The 27,027-nt window shown below is 37.6% G+C and overlaps 1 protein-coding gene across 2 annotated transcripts in view; it reads left to right on the forward strand.

Annotated features, from left to right (window-relative positions):
• The window catches only part of sema6a (sema domain, transmembrane domain (TM), and cytoplasmic domain, (semaphorin) 6A), a 147,587-nt gene that overhangs the window by 53,324 nt on the left and 67,236 nt on the right, over positions 1-27,027 (forward strand). For both annotated transcript variants that reach the window (XM_015377137.1, XM_015377135.1), the window contains exons 2-4: positions 7,447-7,603; positions 9,228-9,345; positions 25,273-25,333. In XM_015377137.1, coding sequence (XP_015232623.1) covers positions 7,504-7,603; positions 9,228-9,345; positions 25,273-25,333 — 279 coding nt within the window. In that variant the 5' untranslated portion in view covers positions 7,447-7,503. The remainder of the gene's footprint in view (positions 1-7,446; positions 7,604-9,227; positions 9,346-25,272; positions 25,334-27,027) is intronic.

Consider the following 27,027-nt stretch of genomic DNA (forward strand, 5'->3'; position numbering starts at 1 on the left):
TCATTTTGTCATTTAAATCTGTAGCTTTTTTTCTACCTGTCGTCATGGTGACCTATCGAATCGGGGCTTAATTACTTTTCATACTTGTTTCGCATGTACTCAGCTCTGAAACTAAACTCTAAACTAATTAACAGCAGCTTTTATGAAACTCAAAACAATTTCCAACCTCAAGCTAGATAAACTCAGAGTTGAGGATCTGAGTCTGAATTTGTTAAACCTGTAGTGTGAGACTGACCCAAGCTGTTGATCTAAAGTTTTAAATCTGTCAAATAATAGAGGGGAAAAAAAAACATTTTAGTCAAGTCTATGAGACCTGCTAAGCGGCAGAGGGCACATATGGGTTAAAAAAAAGGCGCTCCCACCAATCTTTTGTTTAATAAATATTATATGCAATATGTAGATCTGAAATAACCCCCACTGGAAAGAAAACGTGTAAAACTATAGAATCTTTTTTTTTATAGAGTAAATGAACACTCCCTTCTTCTAAACAGTGGTGGTGGGTGTCAGGATGAGTGGAGGTTTGTAAGGACCCAAATGAAGAGACAGAGGCAGAGATGGTTTCTTTCAGATTTAATGATTAGGGTTTGGGGCAACAGAAGAATAAATCCAGAAATAACAAACCAAGAAACACAGGAACCAGAAGAGAGGGTAACACAAAACTTCAGGAGGGGATGAAGAGAATCAAGCAAAAATTAACTGCAGAGGAGGAGTATATATATGGCAGACGGAGCAATGAATGGAGTAATCAAGTGATTGGGAGCAGGTGTGAGCAGAAGTAGCTAAAAGGAAGGAGAGAGGGATGGTGGGTGTGCAGAGAGTAACAAGGGAATCCAACAGAGCTTAAATACAACAAGAAAAGAACTTAAATGATGCTAAAGGGAAATTAAACTAAAGACCAAAAAACACAGAATGACATAAATCAAAGTGTAACTGAAAACCCAAAGTAAAAACTTGAACACAACAGAAAATCCAGATCACCAGATCATGACAGTTGGCTAAAGATTGGTGGATGGAAGAGGCAAGTACGAAATAGCAACCCCTTCAAAAATGATAATTAATGTGTTCACACTCTGATTTACTTTAGTCTGAAAAAGTGGTGGATTCAACAGTACAAAAACCACTACATGAACCACTTATGAACAAATATAGAAGATAATCTAATGAGGAATATGTTGCAGGTACTATAAGAATGTTATATAGTTTATTTTATTTTAGTTAAAGTAGCTCTAAATGTGCTAAAATACTCTCCCTGTAATGCTGCAAATATTTTTAGGGATGTGTTAGATTGATTTTACTAGATGTAACAGCTTCTGTTTTCCTTTAGCTATACTTAAGAGCTTTTCCAGAGTAGATTTGGGAGCGTGTTTTGCTGACCTACTTTAAAAAACAATGCTGAGTGGTAGTTATCTCCTCTCATCATTTATTTCACATGGGTTTCTGCTTCAGGCGAGGTTAGACTGATGTTATTTAGGATCATTCTCAATTTTTAACAATGAACATCCATTACCCCGATCTTCTCTTTCCTTCTTTGAATCCTTTCCTTTCCTTTCCTTTCCTTTCCTTTCCTTTCCTTTCCTTTCCTTTCCTTGCGCTACATTTGTCTTTTTGTTTCTTTTATCTTTTATTTCCTTTGGTTGTCTGCTAATAGACCTCCTGTACAGTCCTAAGAACTATACCCTCTTATGTGGTAGATAATAATTTTAAACGATAAGGACTCTCAGAGTTACATCTAGGTCTAATGGACTTTAGATAATAAAGCTGATGCTGTATAGATTTAGGGTGAATGCTAATCCTCATTGTCTTTCATAGGTTGTTGCAGTTTGTATCTACAGTATAGTTCTGTTATTTTCTGCCCGGTTATCCCTCTTCGTTTGTTTTTGAGTGGTCTTTGGCCCGCTCCCAGAATCAATCCTTCACATCTAACATTTAAGCTTTTGTTTCAGCAACTGACTAACAGCTGCAGGGTGCCTCATTCAAAGCAACTTCCTTGTCTTTAAATAATCAAACCATGATGGATTGCCTCCATGCAGATATTCATTCGGAGGGGACAAGGAAGGGTTTAAAAACAGAGGAGAAAAGGGGAGTTGATGCATGCATGTGCATGTGTATTGAATGTTATATTTGCTTTTTTTGTTTGTCAGGATGACAGGCAGGTTCCTTCCCTTAGCACTTTCTACATTTCCTCTCCTTATCACACCCTCCTGGGTTAAGCTACATTTTTTCTTTGAATTTATCAGGCCAGAAATGACAAGTGCAAATGCCTGCAAGTGATTCTCCCCATTTGGGAACCATGCTTAGGATGTGGCCCATTTTTAACTTCCTTACAGTTGAATCAGGATTGTTTCCGTCTCGCTTTTTTTCTTCTCCTGTTTTTTTTAGGTTCACTGCTGCACGGTTCAATCTTCTGCTTTTGCACATCAACTGAAATGCAATTTCCTCACACTCACCTGTCAACAGGTGTAAAAACTGACAGTGGTAGAGAACTCCTTAGGATAGCTTGTTCTAAAAGTGTTGTCTGGTGTTTTAATGGGTGTTGCATTTGCACTTTTTCTGCCCTGAGAAAACACAAAAGTCTGAGCTAGCTGAAATGACTGCACAGATATCATTCATCTTTCAGATAGCTCTGAGAAGGCAAAGCACTCCTCAACTATACCTCCCACTCAATACATTTTTCTTCCTCCTTTTATTACTGATATTCACAGGATAAGTTTATCTCTGAAATTACTCAAGAAGACTATTTCCTGTTTCTTTTGGTAGGTTTTCAGTCTCCATCTTAGCACGCTCTAGGAGACTCATTCAACTTTGCATTGTTGCCTTTTCTTATCTAAAATGCACAATCAGCTCTAAACGAATGTCTGTTAGCTGTTAAACGCTAGCACAAAAGAACTGCTCCATTATGTTTGCAACCAGCCTCTGATCTGGTTCTCACATCTGACACCAGTTTCCACATGATTACATGTTTTGCTCAAACAGTAGGTAAATATAGGCAGTAAATGGTTTGACTGGAGTCAGAGATTTTTTTTCCCTAGGTCACTCATGGTTACATTAATGGCAGCCTCATGATAATGTTTGATTATTAGGATGAAAAGAAGCTGAGGAAACTTTACACGCAATTTGTGGAGGAATTCATCTCAAAATACCTCCTTCTTTAAATCTGTAAAATTTGCCACTATTCAGAACTGACCAGAGAACTCTACCAGATGATAATGAACAAGTTTTATTATACTTAAACTATATCTGTGTATTTGTTTTCCTCCTTGGTGCCACACACGTTCAGAAGACTAAACTCATCAGCGACAGGTTATACTCGGACATAATCTCATGCCATTGCACTCTGACACTGGGGACCATGAACAGCTGAGACCGTCTAAAGCTTAACCATCTCTTTATGTGTCTATGTTGTGGAGTGTTTGCATGAACTCTCACCAAAGCTGTCACAGTAAACCAATGTTTTCCGACATTTCCTTCCTCTTCCTCACATGGAGCCCAATGTAATAGACCTTTTCATGAAAATAAATGTATGTTATAACAAGCGAGCACCCATAGCTAACGTGTTGATACAAGACAGGCCATAACATCATTAAGTTGGCTAATGTGTTTATTGTTAAAGCTAATGCAGCTAGGCTCTGTGGCCCCACAGGCGTCTCCCCACTCATGATTGGATGCTTTGACATCCACTGTTGTTTATTGTTAAAAATCCTGTGCATACTTTTCTGCTTGGAGCTGTGTGTGTTACTAGATTGTTGAGTGTGTCGTAAGTGTATGCATGCAGTCCTAAAGAAGGTGTGGTTCAGATAGAAGATATTGGGGGCTTTTTGTTTTTATTGCTTCCCTGTGCCCTCTAAAAACCCTCTAATGGAAGTCCCCCATTTTTTGATTACCTACTCTGATAATTATTTTTGTGTTTCTCTGAAAATAAAAAGGAGTGTATAGTTTTTTTTAATAAAGTTATAGTAGCACTGCATCATACAGCCTATACTTTCCCAGAACTAGATTGTAGAACTGCAGATCTTGTCCTTTTTTAGTAATATTTTTTTTTTCCAGAATGTACAGTGTGCTCTCTAAGATCTTTTGTTTAACTCAGTGATTATTTTTCCTGAGCTTAAAAAGCACTTTATAGATCTTAAAATGTATATACATACATTTTTTACAATGTCTTTCCTGTATACTTTGTGAAACCTACTGGGTTTCTTTTCATAAACTTAGCAGGTTCACTTAGGGAACTTTGCATAACTTGCCAGATATGTTCCAAAATATGCCTGCTATTTTTGTGGATTTTATTTAAAGTTTATTTATATGGTCCACCTTAAGACCAATCTAATCTTAAGACACTTTACAAAAAAGTGACACACTTTCCCTAGAGTGAACCAGGTATTTTCCTAGACCTTTGTGCTGCGTTGCTTACCAGATAGCTACATATAAGAGTTGCCTGGGATTTTTATGGAACGTGTTGATTACCTTTTAGAGTTTACCTTCCTGTAGCATGTATGAAGTTCACCAAATTATTAGAAAATGAGTGAATTGGTAATTTCTGGCAATAGTTGTTAATACAGTAAGTTGTTGGTCAAACGGTAGAAGAAAAAAAGTCCTTCAGGTCTTGTTGGTTTTATTCAGTGAAAGGTCTACCCAAAGTAAAAATGTACGTTCTTCCACCTCCGCTGTATGTGATTTTGGAAGTGGGTAATATATTGCAGAAGTGTGGGCGTGCCTTTGATCCTTGATTCCCAAACCCTGATGTTCTCAGCCTCCATGTGTGCCTCAACACTGCCACACAAACATAGCATTTGAGATCAGACCTCTACACACTCAGTCACACTTAACACACAAGGAAGCAATTTGCTCCTCCACGCAAAGAGTGTAATTCGGTAAAGACAGACTGTGTCTCACCCCGTCCCTCTTACTCCTGTATTGCAACCGATAATGAAAGGGCCGCTGGAAGGTTTAGAGGTTTCACTTAAGATGTTTTGTGCTCAATTTATTTTGTGTATCACGGGAGGCAGCGGTAGAAGGGTTTTAGCATCCAATTAAAACCCACTGATATGGATGGAGGAGCTTCTCCGCCTCCAGCCACAGCTGATCACCAGAGAGATGTCTGGAAAACTTGTACAGAAAAAAGGAAAACCAACACGATAAAAACCAAAGAATCTGCGCAAAAAAATCCACAATCGGATTCTGACATACTGTAATGAGTAGGATTTTCAGAATCACCCTTCATTCACCCGACTGCGCTATGCTCCGGACCTTGTTTTGTTGGTTGCTTCTGCCTCCATCCATCATTCACAGCTTTCTCTCCCTAAGGGCTGCTCTCTCTTTCTTATGCTACTTCCTGCTCATCAATCAGTCAATTACTGGAAGAGTCCTGGGTCAAGGTTCAGAACCGATTCGCATTTTAGCCTTCCAGTGAGGTTTGCTCTACTGTACGGGGAAAGAAATCCAATTTTTGTTTTCAATTTGGACAAAGAATGTGCAGCCTGTATGAATGTTACTCTTTAATGAACGTGGACTGAGGAAAGATGCGTTTCTTTCTGTATTTTCCTTCATAAGTGTAAAAAAAAAATCCTACTATGCCACGGTAAGATGAACAGGCCAACTAGTAAGAAAGGACAGAAGGGTAGGGAGAAGCTTTTGAGATCAAGGTCGTATCCAGGCTTTAGTATTGGTATTCTCCTCAGTGTTAAAATGAATCTCCCACTGAATGGTGTTTTCATTCCTCTCCTGAATGAGATTCACAGAAGCATGGAGAGAGAAAGAGAGATGGGGGAAGAGAGGCAGAGAAGGGACATGACAGAGGAAAAAGAGAAAGTAACTCCTCCTCCTCTTCCGATTTTGTCTCCCTCCTGTTTGCTCTCCCCCATAGATATACAATTGCAAATGAATATACGGCATGGGATAAACAACTTTTATCAGACTGGAGCAAATGAAATTGCCTATTTTATTCAATTCCTCATCCCTGAAGCATCCTGTGCTCCATCTGCAAAGCCATGTCTCATACCCACTGCTCGAGAAAAGAAAAAAGGACAAAAAAAAAAAAAAGCTGAAGGTGCTTCATGCAAATTAAACGCTTTATTCCTGATTAGATTACAGATGCAATAATTGTCTCGGATGATTTATGGCTGTAATTGTGTGCACACAGACTGCAGCAAGGTAATCCCAGCAGCCTCCATGAGCTCTGAAAACATTGCATTAGTGCAGCGTTCAGTTTGGGGAGAATTCTCCAGCTTTAACGTTACTGTTGCTGTTAGAAAACAAGATGAATAAATGATTAGTCAAATGCTGACATGATGCAACAAGTAGGTTAGACAGGCATCCAGGCCATGTTTTAAGAGATGCTGAATGATGTTTGGCTAGAATGCAGGGCAAGTTTAAGATGGACAAGATTCTCTCCCCCTGCCATTATTATTGGAGAAAAACAAAGACTCATGCAGGTGAAGGACGAGGAGGAATGGACTAAAAAGGTGTTTTAAAAACTCTTACATCAGGCTTCACTTCTGGTCTTTTTCCCAAAATTTAATGCAGAATTACTAGGTTTAGAAAATAAAAGAACTGTAAACAATATTGTCTATAGTGTACATGTTTGTTTCCAATGAGACGAAATAAACACATGTTGTTTAATTGGCGAAGGCTTCCAAACATCAAGGCCTGTTTATGTGAGATTGTGCTCAGCTAAAATGATGTCTCTGTACTGCTCAGATTTAGTTTGCGCTGCAAAAACAGTGAAATCTTTAAGGTAGCACATATTTTTTGACAGGATTGTAAGGCTGCTTTACACCTGTTGTAATTTAAAGTTATTCTCAATGTGTTGAAGGCCTTTATTACTCGATACTTTCTTGAAAACATTATGAAAAATATACACACACTGCTATTTTGTGTATCACTCAAGATATAGACCAGAATCCTAGTGTGTTTTCATCCATACTCTGTTTCAGTGGATGGTTAATCATCTACTGTACCTTATATGTTAGAATCTGTCTATAGCATTGTTTTAACCTTGTTAGACTGCAAAGTATGATAGAAGTACTCGCCCTATCTCCACGCATGGCCGACACTCTGCAACAGGTTAATCTTAACAAGAGCACTCCTGTTTCACTAAGACCCGTCATGCTCCTGCAGGGAGTGATCTGCTCTGCCTGATATCGATCTATGACGCATATTACCTCCCTAATCCAATTAATTTGGTTTTGCTTGTATGGTGGCTTACTTGAGTCATTCATATTGCTTACAAATATATCTTGGACTAACTGAAAGGAGCTGGGCCACGATGCACAAACAGCTAATTTAAGTTGCAGGAGAAGGTCTCTCTGACACAGAGTGCAGCAATCAGACACGGGGTATATTGATTCTGCAGTCATGTGAACGAACTGTTTCAGAAAGTTTAATTTTATTTATTTTTTTGTCATTTCCTCTGAGAATCTCATCCCTGCCTTTGTGCCTCTCTCTCCTGTGCAGGCGAAACCACATCTTTAGCAGAGGACCAGCAGCAGCCGCGGCGGTGTTGGAGTGACCATGAGGTCAGAGGCCTTAGTACTCTACTTCACGCTACTGCAAATAGCCGGGGCGGGTTTCCCTGAGGACAGTGAGCCTATTAGCATCTCACATGGCAACTGTAAGTGTTTTTTTTTTTTTCTTGCTTCTCTTTCTTTTCTCTGGGTTATTATCTCTGCTCTTGTGCACGATCCATCCTCTCATTAGAAGTAGTTCCTCTGCTTTCTCTCTTTTCCCTCTTTGTCTTGTACTTCAGAACTCTCTTTTCTCAGTATGTGTCTCATTTGTTCAATCTTTTTACTTCTCCAACACCCTCTCAACTAGCATGCCCTCTACAGCAATTACCCTCCCTAGAAAAATGAACTCCTTCTGCAGGTCTGGAGTGCATATTGGCAGCAAAGGATGGGCCCTATACATGAGCTAAAATAAAGGAGTTAAGGCAGCATTTGAAATGGAGCCCACCTCACATCATTGGATAATCCGCTGTCAGGGTGCTTATGCTGCTCCGATAGTGTACGCTCTGGAAAGCTGTAAAGATATGCTCATTGTTCCCTCTGTTTGTCCCAGTGTCTCTCCTTGTATCATGTCCTGTTCTGCTCACTGTGGGCGTAATGCTGTGTGTCCTGGCAGAGAAAGGTAGAAAACAAGCCAGACAGCCTCACATGGACCTGTGTTCCTCAGATTGTTTCCTTAAACCAAGGGTTTTGTCCAAAACTGCCAACTATAGAGGGAGCACATGGAGCAAAGCAGCAGAATCTAAAAATGTATTTTTATTATCAGTGGAAAAGAGGGTGATTTCATTTTAGGCAAGCACCAGAAGTATACCTCACCCATTCGACAGCACATGGCTACGGTATGAACTACTGAACCAGCTGAAGAAAAGTCAATATCTACTATTCTCTGTCATTGTTTTTGGGGAAGTTTGTTCATCTCCTTCCTTTCAACTTTAAAATGTTTTAAATGCTTCTAACAAGCACTGCTTGCTTTTAACCACCTACAGCATTTTAAAGAGCTCAGGGTCTTTGCTTTGACCTGGCGCAGGATTTTGTATTTCTTAATTCTCGTCCAGTCATTGTGGATTCACTGGTATGTGCTACTGTAGGTCATTGTAATGTTGCAAAATCAATTTGGTTAAGCTTTTATTTTTTATTTTTTTATCTATTTTCTTGTATTTTCAAGCATCCTCTGATATAAGGTAGAAATCATTGTGTTTTACGATGGTTATGATGCAGCACCCAGATCTGGTAAGGCTACGTCTGGGTGCAAATCTATGATTCCCAGTTGGTATCAGGTGCTTTCTCAAATAACAAAGTCGGTCTCACTGACTGTATGCTATTTAAACCATACAACAAAACATCTGCTAACACTGCTGTGTTAACAGGTGTTTTAGCATCTGAGGCAGCCACACATGGTTATGTTAAGATTGCAGTGACTGCTTTTGAATCCTGTTGAGACCTCTTGGAGTCCCTAACCAAACTCCTACAACAGTCTTCCTTCTGTAGTGATCAGACAGCTTTTTCTAACACATAAAGGTGTCTACTCTCATTTTAAGAGTCAGAAGGTTTCCAACCCCAATGTGTAAGGTTTTTAAGTAGAAAGAAATGTGGTGGTATCTTAAATATTACACACAAGAAACTGCATTTTTAATTAAATGTTCCAGTCCTGAAATTAAGATGATCAATTACTTATGTTGTTGTAAAAAAAAAAAAGAATATAATTAATCAAAATGTGTACTTTTTTTACAGATACTAAACAGTATCCAGCATTTGTGGGCCACAAACCGGGTAGAAACAACACACAGCGGCACAAACTGGACATCCAGCTTATCTTGATTATGAACAGGACATTATACATCGCTGCCAGGTAGGTCATAACTGTTGTTAAATTAGTCTGAGGTGTAATTATTTCTATCAGCATCCAAGCAGTTAGCTTCTATTTCCTTTGCATCCAGTGAGTCACACTTTCTTGAAACCTTTAGTGGACTTGATTAATTTTTCCTCAGACTTTCTTGAGTATATAAAAGATGACCAATAGATTACACGACACACGCTGTAACATGCACATATGTCACAGCAATGTACAAGTAATATTTTTACATAATTGTAAATTCACATTTTTACACAATTCTATATGTTATAGAATTTTTTCTATAGTTGATACCCAGTGCAATAGCTATATATATATTAATACCCAGTTGAATAACCCTATATCATATATATGCATATATATAATGTGGACGCACTGTGTATACAGTATATACCCCCTGCCCCCCCCAAATGCACCTTTTACTTCTCTTGGCACCTTCTTCTTCTTTTGACTATTGAGCCAATGTAATGAGTAAATTTCTCCCCTTTGAGATCAATAACATCAGTCAATCAATCAATCAATTAATCAATCAATCAAAAGGGGTAATAGCTACAACTTTTTCCTCATAGTTATTGATTAAAAAAATTACATACAAATATTTTGTCAAAAGTGGAGCAGAATAAAAATATAAATTTTATTAGGAAAAATATGTAATATATAAATAATTATATTATAAATTTGATAGGTTCAAATATATAAATATTTACTTCTGGTCACAACACCAGCATTGATAGGAAATTGTTTAAGGTTAACATTTGTATTAGGGAACCTGGTAAATGGCTTGCAGACTGCATAACTAGTCTGCCTAAACTTTTAGCTATTACCTTTAAGAAATGCAGACTCCGTAATAATAAGGCTTCACTCACCTCAGCATGCAGAATATTTGAAGTGGCCAAGCTATCAGTAGAATTTGGGCTATTTTCTGATTAGCCCGCTTGATCATTTCTTTAACTACTCTGCTTTTTGGCTTGGCTTTTAAGATATAAAAGCCTTCCATTATATCTTAATTGTTTTAATTTTTCATGTTGTGAATTCTTACTGAGAAAATTGTTTCAATTTTGTTAGTTTTTTTCCCCCTTCATTTTCCACTTGTCTACATAGCACTTTCATAACTGCTTGCTGTAATAAACAATACTTTATAGTTTGCTTGACTGGCTATGGACTTTCTAAACTGTGATGAAGCACTAATTTTAACTCAAGATGGTTAACCCATTATAAGAGAAATAACGAAACAAAATGAAAACGACTATGAACTTGCAACCAAGGTAACTCTCATTTTTCTGATGCAGTAACTAGATGTAAATGATACACTTCATCCCGATACATAATGAAAGTATTTAATAAAGGCTGCAACAGTAATAATGCCACAAAAAGAAAATAATGAATGGCAAGATAAACATCATCACATCAGAAAATACAGTGTGCTTCATTCCGAATATTAAGCAGAATATTGGGAAAGACTTTATGAAATTTGGAAGTGCTATTGAACACTTTACTGGGGTATTACCAGAAAGCCTGGATTTAAAGTAATATATTTTTTTAATAGGTTAGACATATTTGCAAAGTACTGAATATACAAGTTACGGTGCTTTTCATTATAAAACAATTGAAAAACAAATGAAAGTCAGAAGTGGCAGCTAAAGTATGTCCTGAAAGAAAATTTTCAATCTGTATTTGGTCACGAAAAGCCTAGTGGGTTGATTACTAGTTTTACTACATGCATCTTTCATTGAATTTCTCCTCATTTACGTCTCAAGTTGTATTATCAATTTAACGCCAATCTAGGCTCTTGTCTTGTGTTTAATTCTGCTGCCAAGGAAACAAGGAAAGTGCTCAGACTTGGCTGTGAGGACTGTCAGACTCATTACATTATGTTCTTGCTTTCAGTTTGCAGCTTTTTCTGAGCTCAGACTGTTTTTACCTTGTAAAAGATCCCAGACTCATCTCATACTCTCATTCTTATTTTTTACGTGGCAGAAATTTACAGATGAGTAACAACATCAAAGGATAGAGTTATTGATTTCTTTCCAAACGACTATTGTTGCATTCAAATTGATAACATAGATGAAATAGATATTTATGAGGTTAATCAAAACTTTGTTTTTCTACCATCTGTTTTGGAGTCTCTCCATCTTGGTTTGTATATATTTGTTTCTGGTCTATCGCAGACGTTTATTGTGCTCCGCATACACCATATGCATAGTCATGGAGAAAATCCACATTTGCTTTTCTCTTATCTTGTCTCTATTTTTATTTTATTTCAATGCTGCTTTTTGCAATCAAATCAGAAAAATATTGAAAGGCTTTAGCAAAGAAAGAAAAATGGATTACTGTATTTTTTTTTTTTTTTTTACCATTTATGGATAACTGAGTGGCAGGCTTGATTGGAGGCTGCTGAAAAAGACACAATGGGATTTTTTCTTTGTTTTTCTCCCAAGCCTGTCAATTCCAGCTGCAGAAAGAGGGTGCAGCTTTAAGTGCTAGAGCTTTTTAACATATTTTCGGTCATTAAAAGGAGGTATGTGGAAAAGAGGAGGAAGCAGAACAAAAAAGAGGCTGAGAAGCTGTCGCCCACCTGCTCCACATGGGGTAACGCAGGTCTGAGGGGTCGAGGAGGGAAATGAGACCCAGACGGGGTGTGTGTCTGTGTGTGAATGTGCTGACCAGTTGTCCCGTGGATTTAAAAGTTATTTCTCAGCCTGCTTGTGCAGACAGGTTGGGGAATATGAGCCCTGGTTGGAGTAGGAGTCCCAAGATCCTGTCTGCACATGTGTTCTTTTTCTGAAGGCGTGTCAGTCCTGGTCATGTGTGTTCGCTTAAAGCAGACAGGAATTTTCACACACGGTCGCAGCATGCGACCCCTCAACGAGCGGGGTGGCTGCATCAGATTAGACAAGAGTCGGATGACTGCCATTGATCCTGACGCAGACAGAGAGGAAAGTTAGAGTCGATTACATGCGCACCCGAGTGACAGCTGTGGGCAGGAACATCCATCGGCTCTAACGGGATATCGATAAAGACGTGTAAAAGTTAAACGACAGCGTAAAGAAAACAGCAAGGACAATTACCACTTCAGAAATCAATGTGAAAACGAGCCAACATTTGGCACAGCCGGGATGCAGAATGAGACAAAAAAGCTGAGCAGCATCAATAGTTGCTTTTATTGAGGTTGTCCAGTTAAATGGCTTGTTTATTCTGGGGCCAGCACCACACTGCTCTGCCATCATGCCTGCAGACCAGCTTTGCCTCCGTTCTTGGTGCGCAGCAGCTTGCAGATGGCCTCTGTGAACGCCGTCCAAAACCTAGCACTATTTCGGCCTGTTTTTGAATGACTGCTCACTGTATTAAATCCCTTTGGCTCCTGTTTTCACGCTGGCAAAGTAAATGAAAAAGAAAAATATCACAAGATTTTTAAGCAGTGCCATGCATACAAACATAGAAACTGATGAAATTGTAAACAGACAAAAGTGGCTTAATCCACAGAGAGAGTGAGTCAACTCTTTGGCAACGGTTGAGCTCAGCAACAGATGAAGTGATTGATAATTTGTCCTCAGCTTTCAGGCGTGAATGGATGCATTTTTCTGTAAAAACACTTAGTCGTGTTTCAGTCACTGTATGTAACCAGGAAAATGACCTCCACTCATGAGGTCATGAGGCTTTTCCCGTGCTTATAAATAATCTTCAGCCTCTTTAAACTCATGTATATGTAACGTTTATTATAAATTCAGCTCACGGCTGTTTAAAAAAAAATATTAAATCAAATTCTAAGGCTCAGTCTTTATCTAAAGTCATTTTAGGTTCAGGCTTTCAACAGCATTGTTGGTTTAGCTTTAATAAAACAGATTTGATGGTTTCTCTTCTTTGCACCTCAGATAAATGCTCTAATCAGAAGAGAGAACACACATATTTTATTTTAAATCACCTCCACTTATAGGAAAAACACGCAAAAAAGCTTATATTATTATTAGCCTTAGAGTACTGACACCAAACAAAGCATCATACTGTTCTTTAAGTATTTATTATTAACATAAGCACAGTTTTAGTCAAGCTTTTCCAGTAGGTTAAAGTAGCCTAACTGTTAAGTTACTGCTCTTTTAAGTCATTTCTTGAATGAAGCTATGTGATGGACCAGCGTCTCCTCCATTTTGAATACACGTTTTGTTTATACATTGATTTATTAAATAGCTTGATACAAAGACTATGAATGAGTAAGAGTGCTCCTCACTTATAGTGCACAGAATTGTACTGTGTTGGTAAACGGTCACAAGACGAGACAATGCACAATTTGGGTTTAGAAGAAGAAGATAATTTTTTTTGGAGAATTAAGAGTTCACTTTTTTTTAAAATAAATTAAAGTTTGACAAATCCCAAACTGAGTTTTAAAGAATCTATAATCAGCGTTGAATAATTTGCTACAGGGTTGACCTTTCCATACATACTCTATCAGAAACAAAATACATTTTTCATAAACCTAAAACTGTGTACAGTTTAGTTAAATCAGCATCAAAATTCGATTATTAAATGCAAACCCTTAGAGATTTTAATTATGTATCAACTTAGCTTCGCCATCAGTCTGTCGTCAGTCTGTTGATTCTTTTCCTACGATAAACCAAAATTTGCTGTCACATAAATTATTTAATTGGGGTAATTCCTTCTTAAATGTGTTTGCGTTGAATACATTATATTTTGCCTGACAAGCAGTCCAAAGAAAGTATTAGGAGTGCTCAAATCTTAATTTCTAATAGATATAATGACATTTCAGTCTTTTAAACAGTGTTTTGACGAAGCATACCTCTGTGTCAATGCTAAGTATTTTTGACTTTCCACCTCAACAGAAACACTTAAGAATGATCATTGTAGGATAACAGTTAGTCTTACAGGGTGTGCAAATCAACTGAATTTATTTTATCAAAGGTGCTTGTTTTTTGTTGTTGTTTTTTTACTGAGTACCACAAATGCTGACACATGAACAACTTGAAAGTAGTGGGAGCTTCTTTACAGCTTTTGTAACTACTTATTTATAAAAGGCACACCACCTAAGCAGATGTACATATATATATATATATATATATATAAAATATAAAATAATTTATTATTGATATAAAATATCAATAATAAAAGTCTATAACAAAAAAGACTTTTATTATGGATATTTTAACAAATTGGAAAATTTGTATAATGTCAATAGTTGGTAATGATGTAAATGTTAACAAAATGCACAATGACTAAAAGCCTATTAGAGAACATTACAAGCTTTTTTGGGTATTGATGGACGGAGAACATATGTGGAGAATGAGGCATGCCTATGCATATGGGTATGTGTTACTGTATATGCTGCCTGGCATTCATGTCCTCGGCCCCTCCGCATGCAGAGCATAGTCCCCATTCTTGGGCTGCTGTCAGCCTTCGCCATGGAAACACCAGCCACTCTGTGTTTACACCCCTCTATGGGGCTGGGAAGCATGGGAAGCAGAGCAAGAATGCATGTGTGAGATCTGTGTGAGATTGAGAGCAAAAGGACTACATTTTTTGGTGTCCATTTGCAGTCACACAGAGACAGCTTCACTCAAAAATCCAGATTACTTTCTCTCATCTGAGTCCACTAAAACACTCGTACCTCTGCGGACACTGCTCCTCCCTGTTGGGTCTCTTTGGGTCTCGCAGTGGAGGCCACTGGAGTCTCCATTATTGTAGCTCCACCAAATCCTTTTTAAGCCCACTAATGACCGGGATTACATGCTTGCCTCTTCTCTTTCCCTCTCTCCTCTCACAGACCCAACTGCATCCAGCCATCTCCAAACTAAAACAAAAAGATTACAGATCAAAAAGTTTTTTTCAACCTAAATCACCTATAAATCCAAGGATAATGCTAGGAATGTCAGTGACTTACTCTTTTCTTGTAGCTTGTAACTGTTTTGCTTAAGGATGACAGATCATTTTTTCTCTCATAGCTTTTGCCTCTTTCAACAAGTTTTTATGCTGAAACAGAGCTGGACTTTGTTTTCCACAATATTGACCCTGTCTACTGTACCTGCTATCAATGCAACTTAAAATATAAGTTTTCAGGAAAAACCCTTTAGAAATGCTAGCTACTGAAAGGACTTAGAACTAAGTAATAGGCACTACTCACATTGCAGTTTTGCAGGTTTGATAAATGCTATCAGTTAAGGTTGATTTAAAATTATATATTGCTGGTAGTTGTTCTCAAGTAGTCTTAAAAGGCACATTTATATTTATACATGGACACTTTTTTCCAAAAACACCCTTTTTGCCTTTTTCGGAAATGTCACAAAGATCAACAAAAAAAATCTTGGGTGATTATAGGCGATGATTAATCAGAATAGCTGTGAGCAACCTTCTTTATATTATTCATCATTCACAAACCTGTTTCCTTAGAACTGACTTCAAACTGATTAGAGAAAGATGCTTACCTTTAATGGTCTGTATGCATAACATATTTGGTAAGAGACTTTTTGTTTGGTATCCTTAATGTCAGGAACCAATGGACCAACAATGAAGTCTAAAATACTCAAAGAAAAGGTGCTGAATAAAAAGGTAAATATCTATGCAGATAACATGGGACATTGGCTGATGGTTTAGATATAACATCTGCACTTGTATGGAATATGGAAAAGGTAATCATGTGATCTGTTAAAGAAAAACATCCTTGACATTTCTTCAGTGATGACCTATTGTATTTAGAAAATATAATTATTATATTATAACCTTTAAAAGTCTTTAGAGAAAATATCTTCAAATTCAGATTTGAGACACAACCATGAAAAGGGGATGGATTGTGCAGGTTTTGTTGTAATTGTAAGAATGATCATTCAGTCAAATAAATGTCTAAAAACATGTAAATGCCACAATAAGGATGAGCTAAACTGGAGTGTTTTGGAAACACACTTTGCCACATGGGGATGTTAATTAGTGAGTCATCCTTACATAAGGGTTTTATGCTCACTTTTGCTTTTCTTTAATCACTAAGAGGAAAATAAAGACACTGTGTGTGATAAATGTATTTGTAAAAACACGCACACAGGAGTTGATAACTGCAATAAGTTGATCTAAATGCAGCAGAGATAATACTGATGGTGCATTGGCGGACTTCAATGGTACGCAGGGGAAATATTGGTATTGATTATTTCTGTGAAATAAATAGGAAAGAATTTCGTCAAGTTAAGCTAAGAAAACCTGAACTGCCAAGATGAATTGTTCAATAAAGGGAAAAAAAGGTATCTACCTGTGCAAAGGGAAGTGGCTGAAAACGAATCCACAGCATTTCTTTTTAAGATTTAACTGGGATCTAAAAAATGTAATCAAACCAGTTGGAGTGGGATATGCTAACTTATTTTCTCTGATCCAGTCAAACTATTGTTGACATTATTGAGTATTTGTATCATATTTTTTTACTTTCAAATAGTTTTATATGTTCACATTTTAGAAAAATACCCTATGTGTGAACAATTTAAATAAGATTAAAAAAAAATACTACTGCGTAACATTTTGATGTTATAGTTGGTTAGAAAGTTTTCCTGGGTTTCAAAGTTTTAATTTAAGTTTTTAAACAAAAATAAAATGCCTGCGTAGTTGTATCCCTCAATAATATTGTGCGTATTTTATAACTCAATAAACATAGAAAGGTTAAGTATGTTTATTCTGTATGTTTTCTGTTTTCAATCATGAGATATCTTTACCATTTACCTTTAAGGGCATAATTATTTAACACAAAAAGATAAAGGATTTTAGAAAGTCAAACATATTCCATTTATAAATGAAATTAAATTAAAAAAAAAAATACACAGACAAAACAAACAAAAAAACAAATGTTGGGAGAATTTTGAAACTCATAATGAGAACTTCAACCTTCTAAAAGAACAACTTGCCTCAGATTGGGGGTTGCTGAACCCTGGCTTGTTGCATTTCATGGTGCCACATCAGAGAGGGCCCCTAGATGCCCTCGACTCATTTAAAACTTCAACAAGTCCCTTCACTACCCAAAGGTGCCTGCTGGCTCTGCCGGTTCCCTCCCATCTACTTTGTCAAGAGGATTTGAACCAAAGAAAGCCAAAACAATGTACAATGGGCCCCTCCATCTACCACCCATGATCCAGTTATGAAGAGAGGAATATGGGGGATGAGGGTGGGAGGTAGAGAGCAGGCTGGATGTGCAGGCATTTAGTTTGTTGAGAGCGGAATGATGGCTTTAGGTGCAGGGATGCATGCTAATCACATTCCCGTCTTTTCTGCTGCCCCAGAGTGAGATGGATTGACAAAGACGCGGCAGAAGGACCAAGCTGGCCCACAGTCACCCCAGAAGAAATTCGCTGTTATGAAAACGACATTCTTCCTCACAAAGAGGCTGTGTTCTCATGGCTTCATGTTCGACGAAGACCCTCTCTGTCACTCTGCTGTACTCAGTCTCACACTCTTGCCCACGCTCAGTTGTTCTTCTGTCTTGGCTTGATCACTGAGCTCCTTTCTTTGCTCGCTTAGCCATTATTACACAATGCCTCCGTATCTGTACCCAGCAGAATATTTGCATACCTTCCATCCAGCTCACACATATTTGTCACTGAATTTTGGGAAATGGAAAGCCCACACATTGACACTCAATGTTCTGTTCTCAGCTGGTGTCAGAGGCTGTTGGTGTTTCATTATTTTCTTCATTCATGTTTAGAGCTTCATCTTTGGCGCTGCAGACTCTAAATCTTTGTTTTTGGGTTTCAGCATTGTACCAGTGAGATAGAGATGGACATAAAATCATGTCAGTCCCTATAAAAGCAACACCAGGCAAATTCCCAGAGACTTTAATAGTCCACCAGTCAGTTCGCTTTAAAAGTGAGACGTAGTTTTCAAGATACAATGTGCACTTTGACAGGATGATGGAGAAGAAGAGATGTGACTGGTTCTCATTAAAATAATTTAGCACAAAGAGCCTGTCCTAGGTGTGTGTTAACTGGGATAGGAAGGTCTCTGTTGTTTGTTTTGCCTTGATTAGATACACAATAGCGAAACTACCAAACAACTGGATAAAAAACAAAAACACTGATTGCATATTTTAATCCTCCCCTCAAGAGAAGAGTGGTGTCTTACTGAAACATACAGTAAGAGGTATTTGACTATAGATGAAACTAGGCAGGGCAAAAGCGTATTAGCTTTCCTTTATCAGGCTTGCATTACCAAGTGGGGGTGGGGTAAAACTGTTTCACTAGGCTTATGGTAACATAAAAATCCTCCAACCACTGGTTTCTTTTTAATTTATTTACATTTTTCTTACCAATAGTAATGGTATAAAGAAAAATGTTACTCTAACCTTTGAAGACCTTAATATAAATTGATACTGGAAAGCCATACACATTACTGGGGCCATGATTTGCTCAAGAGTCAGCAACAGGAATATTTAAAGCTACATTGTGTAATAATTACAGGGATATACAGTCAGAAATGTAATATATTATACGTAACTATGTTATTTATCATCATCTACGAGCTCAGCCTCTTAACCTTAATATTTGCGCTGCCTTAGAATTCGTTATTTATAATTACATAGGAGCGGGTCTCGCAGCCATGGAGGGAGACATCTTTGCGCTACGGCAGCGCAGAGCCAACAAACTAGCGATTGCGAGATCGCCCATTACGCTCGAAAGTAACTACGGCAAGTTGAGAGAGATGAACTGAGACGGTACTGAAATCTATACCCTACACAGACTAATGAAATACTATCTGTAAAATTATCTATGTAAACAAACCTCATCACTTGAGAAGGTAGGTGATGCGGACGTCGTGGAAGACATTTTGTCCCGTAACGCTCGCCGTACTGTTGGGGGGGGAGAAGCGGTGGGGGTGAGATGTTCATGTTGCTGCGGTCTGCAGTCTGGACGTTAGATGTCGCTGAAAATTACACACTGTAGCTTTAAAAAAAATATATTTTATTGTCTTATAAGTCTGAAAAAATTTATGTGTGCTCTTTCAACTGACTGATTGGCAATGATCACTGAACAAAATAATGCAACCGTTGTTTCATGTTTGCAGGGTGGGACATAAAACATTTTTGTTAAAGTAACTAAAAATGATTAAGTTAATGCCAAAAATGGTTGCATTATTTTTTTCAGTTTCTAAAGACAGGTCTGGGAGGGTCATGGTTGACTACTCTATGCCCATACAAATCTTTGGTTATTCTGCCGCTATCATCCAAAGGACTTCAATCAATAGAACTAATGTGTAATAAAAAACAGTTTCAGTTTTAAAAAGCTCATGATATACTGGAAAGATTCCATTTCATGCTTTTCAAGCATCCTGATTATAGACATATATGTGACAGGCCATGGCGAACCTATCAACAAGTCTCTTATTTAGAAATCCTGAAGAGTGGACTAAGGCTGTGTACAAATGTCCACCCTAAATCCCTCAATCACTAAATAGAGTGGGGACTATGTAATGGACTTTATAGTGAACTCAGTTAAATTACCGTTCAGAAAGATGATCACTACTTTTCACTCTCCATTGGTCACGTGACTCTGCCTCTCTGCACAGTGCTTGCACTGTAAAGCTCTACTTTACATCATCACTCACTGATTTGGGAAAGGGGACGTGTTGTTTAATGCATGCATCCCCAACCTCAGTCCTCGAGGGCCGCTGTCCTGCAGGTTTTAGAGGTTTCCCTGCTTTAGCACAGTTGATTATAATGATTGCAGTAGACCAAAAGCCTGTTAATCAGCTCTCAATAAAAATCAGCTGTGCTAAAGCAGGGAAACCTCTAAAACCTGCAGGACAGCGGGCCTCGAGGACCGAGGTTGGGGATGCCTAGTTTAATGGACTGGAAGGTGCAGATAATGATAGCTTTTCCTACACCCATCCTGGCTACTTATTTCTCGAGGACAGGTACGTAGGGGCTGCAGCTCAGAAAGCAAAATTTATGAGGATTACTCAGACACATATAAATCAAGCGAAATACTACTTTGTGCATAAATGTGCAAAAAGGAATAGTATTACAACACAGTGAAACAGTTTAGGCTCTTTAATTAAGGATGTGATTGTTTTATGAGTACAGTCAAAAACCACAGTATGATAAGTCCATACCTATCCTTTCTAAAAGATACAAGTATTTAAGGAGAAGTTTTTCTAGTGCCGTTCGGGTAGGTGCTGCTCCAGCACTGATTCTACACAAGTTGAATATAAATACATTTCCAACCTGAAGAAAAAAACCTTTCTTAAATACATTCTTTCATTACTTGTGGGAAACCTTTGCTAACGCTTAGATAAAAAAAAACACCTTTTTATTGTTTTAGGACTTGGGCTTTGGAGTGTGCTCAGCTTTATCACAGCCTCTTTGTATTTAAACCTATGGAACACATTTTTATACAGTTGAGGTTAGATCCAAATAGTTGTACACCTTGGTAAAAGACCAGATTGTTGCTGAATTTGAGACAAGATTCTATGAAAAGAAAAATATGTTTTATTTAAAGCAGTTAGAAAAATAAATCATCACTCCACATGAGAAATCAAGTATGAATTGACTTGTTTATTTAGTTCTTCGCAGCCGGAAAGAAAAGGCCTTGAAACATAGTCTGTTAAACGCTACTGGGTTTGTAGAGCCTGTGAAGACTCATGGCATTTAAACTCAAAGGCTCAAATAAAACTCACATCTTATTAAAAGAAGAACTCTGCTAAAGGAATCATACAAAGCCCATAGCTCAACATCATTTCTGACATTTTCTCTAACTAAATGAGGAGTTTCAGATTGATCGTTTAAGCAGCCACTGTCTTTTGTTTAACAGGTATTCAGATTGAAAAGATTTCTAAGCAGTTATTTTGAACTTCTTTGAATAAATTGATTTCTTCTAATCATTCTTACTGCCAAATACTAAAATTACTCTGGTTCCTACATATTGTTTGAGAATCTGCAGTTTTTCTAATTTCTCAATGTATTATATGGATTATTATTTATTCTAGGATTTGTTGACTTAGAAGACAGTTTTGAGTTCAAATGGGTTTGAGTTACAAGTAATCGAATAAAGGATAAATAACATTATTGAGAATAGTTAATTTACAGATAAAAGTCACATGTCAGTATTAATATTTTATTTCAGTTTCACTTTTATTGGGTAATATAACCATATGATAGAAATTACTCAGCATTCAATAAAAAAAAGGAATAGGTGAAGAAGTCAAAAACATACATAGCCTACAGTCCCACTGATGCATTCCTAAATGTTCCTGAGCAGGTTGCACCAAAAGTAGCTCTGATTTGTGTTTGGAACAAATGTCCCGTTCAAACCCCAAATAATCTCCAACTTTTGGATATATTGATTTTGATTTGAGGTAAAAATTGAAAGTTTTTTCATTCATTTTTTTCTTTTGAAATTAAGTTATCCAATACGTAAGACACTGAAACAAACCCATGACTTGGTTATATCACCACCACCAACAGTTTGTACAACGTTCTCTTTGAAACAGTCTTGTCATAATGACCAAATATTCAGTTTGTCCCTAAAATAAAATATTTAATTAAAGCAGGTAATCTTAAGGATGCAGGTTAATCTGTTGGCTCTTTTATTTTGCTTTGCATTTTGTCCTCCCTCATCAAGGAAAGCTGTGTTCAGTGTCACATTCATATTAAGGTAACTGCCAAGCTTTCCTTTCTTAGTGGTTTATGAATTATTTTGAGTATCCTAATAAATATAGTATTATCTCAGGAGGTTAGTTTAGGTCAGGTGGTTAATAGTTGAACAGGATGGTTAAACAGTTAAGTAACCAACTGAAAATAATAACAAGGCTAAAAATAGGCTTTTATAAAGGCCCTGACTTCAACCCTCAAAAAACTAAAAGTGTAAAAAGTGAGGTAAAAGCTAAGAAACCAACTGATTTCAATCATTTCTATAACTTAAGCAAAGAATAGGAGATAAATATTTGCCAAAATTATAAGATAGTTAGGAACTTTTGAACAGATATTGGTGGGGTTCTATGCAGACATTTTTAACAGGTATGTTTGATCTTGATGTTCTATAGATTAAAATCTACAGTGAATGTGAATTATCCACTTAATTCCTGTTTTTCAGTGATTTCATTCAAGTTGTTTGCATGCCAGGTTAAAAGAATTTCTAATTTATCTGAATGAATAATTTTCATTAAGACAAATAGTCTGAAGAGAACCCAATGTTCTCTTCCCTCTTTTTGCACCAACAGGATGCATATTGTACAGCTATAATGTGGAGCATAAAGAGTTCAGGTGCAGCCTTGTAGAGGTTAGGGAGCTCAGGAGGGAGTCTGTGCAGCCATGTTGGGTAACAACAAAGGGCAGGCAGGGGAAGGGGGATGTCTCTGTGCACATGTGTGTTTATAGAGCCGGTGTTGACACAGACACAGCCGCTCCATTGTCCTCCTCAATCTTCGGTCGGGATGTTTGAGGGACGCCTCACTGCTTGGCTCCCTCTAATCTCTGCTGGAACCAAAAACCCTGCGGCTGGAGGGCCTCAGACCCTGAGGGACACTGTCAGCACTGGGACTGAGTGGCAGGGGAGGTTACTGCTGAGAAAATGTGGAGCAGTCAATTACAGATTACTCATGAGCTGTTTTAAAACTGCAGGCATTGAAATAACCCAGGGGATTACAGTAAACCCACCAAGTAATCCTTTGATTTAATAGCTTTTGATTTAGTTTTGTCTTTTTGAATACGGAATTATAATTTATAAAATAAATATATAAATGAAACTAGATGAATAACTTCCAAAATGACTTCCAAGTACTTCATAGTCCATTAAATTCAACACATTAAATAGCTTATTCCGTGTGTTTAATGTGTTTTAAAAGAGAGCTGGGGTTAGTTTTAATTAAGTAAATCAAAAAACGAGGTTCTTATATTAGATTCTTTATAAAACCATTTATTAGATCATTTCAAGTTCATAAACATTAATAATCCAAACATTTGCACCTACATGATAACCTTGTGCTGAAGTAGATAGAATAAAATACGTTTTACATTTTTGATTTTATTTCTAGGCCATCATTATTCATACTCAGAGCTCTTACTTAGAGTTACAACCCAAAAACAAATGGACATAACTAAGAAACTGTTGTTTGACTGAGAATTTGGCCTTAACTCTTGCTTTGTGCATGATAAACTGCCCGTACTTATATAGTGCTTTTTCAAGTCAGGAGACTTGACCAAAGCACTTCACATTCGCATCAGTCATTTACTCATTCACATACACACACTGATTGTGGCAAACTACATTGTAGCCACAGCTGCCCTGGGGCTCACTGACAGAAGTGAGGCTGCCGTACACTGGTGCCACCCGGCCCTCTGACCACCATCAGAAGGCAATGCGGGTGAAGAGTCTTGCCCAAGGACATAACAACAGTGAAAGCAACAACTCTCCGATTACAGGACAAACTCCTGCACCCTGCACGGCTGTACATGATGCAGTACATGATGCATTTGGCACACCAAATTCATACAGCAGCCCTTATGTAACAAAAAAACAAAAAAAACAAAAGAAAACAAACAAAAAAAACCTGATCCAAACAAAAAAAACCTAACCCTGATCATTAGCCTTAAGGTAGTTGTAAGAGACCCTAGCTTTCTTTTACCTTGTAGTTGTCACCTTTATTTGCGTTTGCCATTTGCCTGCCAAGGTGTACAAATTTAACCATGCTTACATTGAGACATGTTTTGGCCAGAAAATATCTCTCTAGGTAAATCCAAAGTATCTGAAACTATTGGATAAATTTATTTTGTACTTAACTGTAACTGAGAATTTTAAGAATGTTTATTTTTCCTCAAGAGGAATCTCCCTGATAGAATTGGCATGTGACAGATATTGTGGCAGGTCTAAAACACCAGCTTTGAGGTGTCTGTTCTCTGTTCCTTTAATGCAAGCCTTGCCAAAGATTAATTATTCTAATGGACCCTTGCGTCTGATACCAAAGAGTAGGTTTTATCCACAAGGACATGGTAGAGAGTCCCCCCCCCCACCCAAAGCAAGAAGGCGATATAAGTAGATTCATTTCAAGGTGCCTGTTACTCCAAAGACTTTATTAGATTTAGTTAATGAGAGAGAGCAGGGCAGGCTGGCGGTCTGAGAGCAGGTTGGGGAGCTGAAACGTAATTAAACTGCGAGTCTGACGATGCTGCTGTTATACACTTTGTTATAAGAAAAAAATAATCACTCAGCAACTAATTTCTATCGAAATTAAAACAGCTACATCATTTGCCAGCCTTGTTTTTCCATTTTGTCCTTTAAGAGGAATTCTCCTTTCTTAGTTCTTCTTCTGTTCACACCACCTTTACACCTTGAACTCTCCATCTCCATGCCTGCAACCAGACGCTCCTCAGTTAGGGAGGTGTAGCCACATGTTAGTCTGTCTGAGAGCTGGTTAACCTTTTAGAGTTTTATGTCTTCCATATGCCCTGCTGGGGCTTTTATGGCTGAACTGCGTAACACAGGAGAGGCTTTTATGTTTCCAGGCCAGCACACATAGGTTTTCTCGTCTGAGCAATAATGAGTGTTAGTATAGATTTCCTGTGGCTCAAACAGCAGACTTAATTGACCTGAACAGCTCTGAGTGACTTGGCACCTCCCTTCTCAACCTTCCCTCCTCCTACACCCCCCATCAGGACCTTTTCTCTGGACAAAGACGCTTTTGTCTACAGGCCTGCGCCGCAGTGCTCTAAAGCTTTGTTGACTGTTTCTGTCTGACAGAGCAAATAGCTCTGGCCTCCTTTTGTTTATTGTAATTTTTTAAAGTTTAAACAAAGTTTATACAAAGCCCCATTTTCTGAGACTGTTTGCTGCCTGTGGCGGATAAATAAGGAAGGAAGGAAAGAAGCAGATTCGTCGTTGGTTGAATTTGTTTTGCTTATAATGACCTCTTCTGATTTCTCTCTATATATATCTCTCTTGCTTCCTCCCTCTGTTGTAGGGATCACATATACACGGTGGACACAGAGACTGCCAACGGTGATGAGATCTTTTTCAGCAAGGTGAGTGAGACATTGGACTCTTTGAGGACTGCTTGTTCTTGTCTTGCTGTGATTTGACAGTGTAACCCTAAAAACCCTCCCCGTTCTGTGTGTCTGGGCGGACACGTGGGTGTTTGCATGCTTCTTACACACCTGCTCAGGGACGGGAAACTGACGAGCTTGCCATGGTGACCCTGCTAAGACGATTATCCAATCAGTTGGTTAACAAACCGCTTGCGTCACATGCACTCATCAGTGGGACAGTGGAAGTTTAATAGGACTTTAGTAGAAGCTAAATGGAGTGGCTGACATGTGGATGAAAGTTAAAGACAAAAATATGCATCCTAGAACACAGGAAACTGACAATAATGCTCAAAAGTCACAGCTTATGTTTTATATATAATTTTATAATTAATTATAATTATAATTTATAATTTTCTCACCATATAAAATAACGTAGGTTTGAAAATATGCCTCTGTTTTCCTGGAAACTTTTTAACACATATTCAGAAGTCTTTGTCAGTTCTGAGGGTTCACACTAGAGCAACCTGTAGTTGGAGAGCTGTTGTTTCATCCTACAAAGTTAGATGCCAAAAACTAAACCAACGTCCGGTTGCCTCCAATCTAAGCCTGTTATCTATCAGAGGTTAGCAATAAAAGGTTTTTAGTGTGATAAGCTCCATGGTAACCAAATATAGCTGTGTCCGATGTTAGGGGGTTTGCTTTACTTCTTCTGTTACTGGTTCGTGTTTTATATTCTGTTTGATTCAAAGATGAAAACTAAATGCAGAGCTTCTTACTCCTGTACATCCATACTGTGTTCGTACAAAGCTTCCATCTACAGGCACTCCACATTCCATGCATCCTCACTTGAAGATTTGGGTAGAGTGCAAAAAATTTTACTAACGTAAGAATAGCACAACCTTAAAAATGTGTTTACTCAAGTAAAAGTAAAAAATATTCCTCCAAGCAATTACTTAAGTAAAAGTAAAAACGTATTCTGTAGAAAGGTTACTTGAGTACTGAGTAACTGTTGGATAGTAACAACAGATTTAATGTTTATAAATTATCCTAGCAAACAGACTTTATGTGCCAGTTGTGCATTTTAAAGACTCAGATGCATAAAGAATACAAATAAGTTTCATGAATATAAAAGAACAAATTCATGATGAAATACTTTATACATTTTTTTCAACATAAAACTTAGAAAACCAATCTTTAGAACATGAACTGTATATCTATATTTTGCAATAGCTCAAATTACTCACAGAGGACAGAGTACTGAGAGATTTTACTCAAGTAGGAGTAAAAATACTTTACAAGAATATTGCACAAGTAAAAGTAAGAAGTACAGCACTGTAGACCCACTCCTAAAAGTAATAATAAAAAAAAAAAATTCCTACTCAAATAAATGTAACCAAGTAAATATAACTAATTACTACCCACCTCTGGTCCAATGATATTTTTAGATTAAGAGGTAGAAAACACATTTCCAGAGAAAATGACAAAAAAAATATTTGTCCTTTCTTTCCCTTTGTCCTCCAATATGTTGGACAGAGACTCCCATTACAGCCCATTACATAAAACACAAGTTCCGTAGAAACATTTAAAAAATACCAAAGACAATTCAATTTAACTGGAATAAAGCTGTTTTGGCTATACCAAGGTAACTTCTAACATGTTATTTGATAAAAACTTTGCAGACAGTAGACCAT

The sequence above is a fragment of the Cyprinodon variegatus genome, unplaced genomic scaffold (genome assembly GCF_000732505.1).
Source record: "Cyprinodon variegatus isolate N-32 unplaced genomic scaffold, C_variegatus-1.0 Scaffold147, whole genome shotgun sequence".
In the NCBI taxonomy this organism is placed as follows: Eukaryota; Metazoa; Chordata; class Actinopteri; order Cyprinodontiformes; family Cyprinodontidae; genus Cyprinodon; species Cyprinodon variegatus.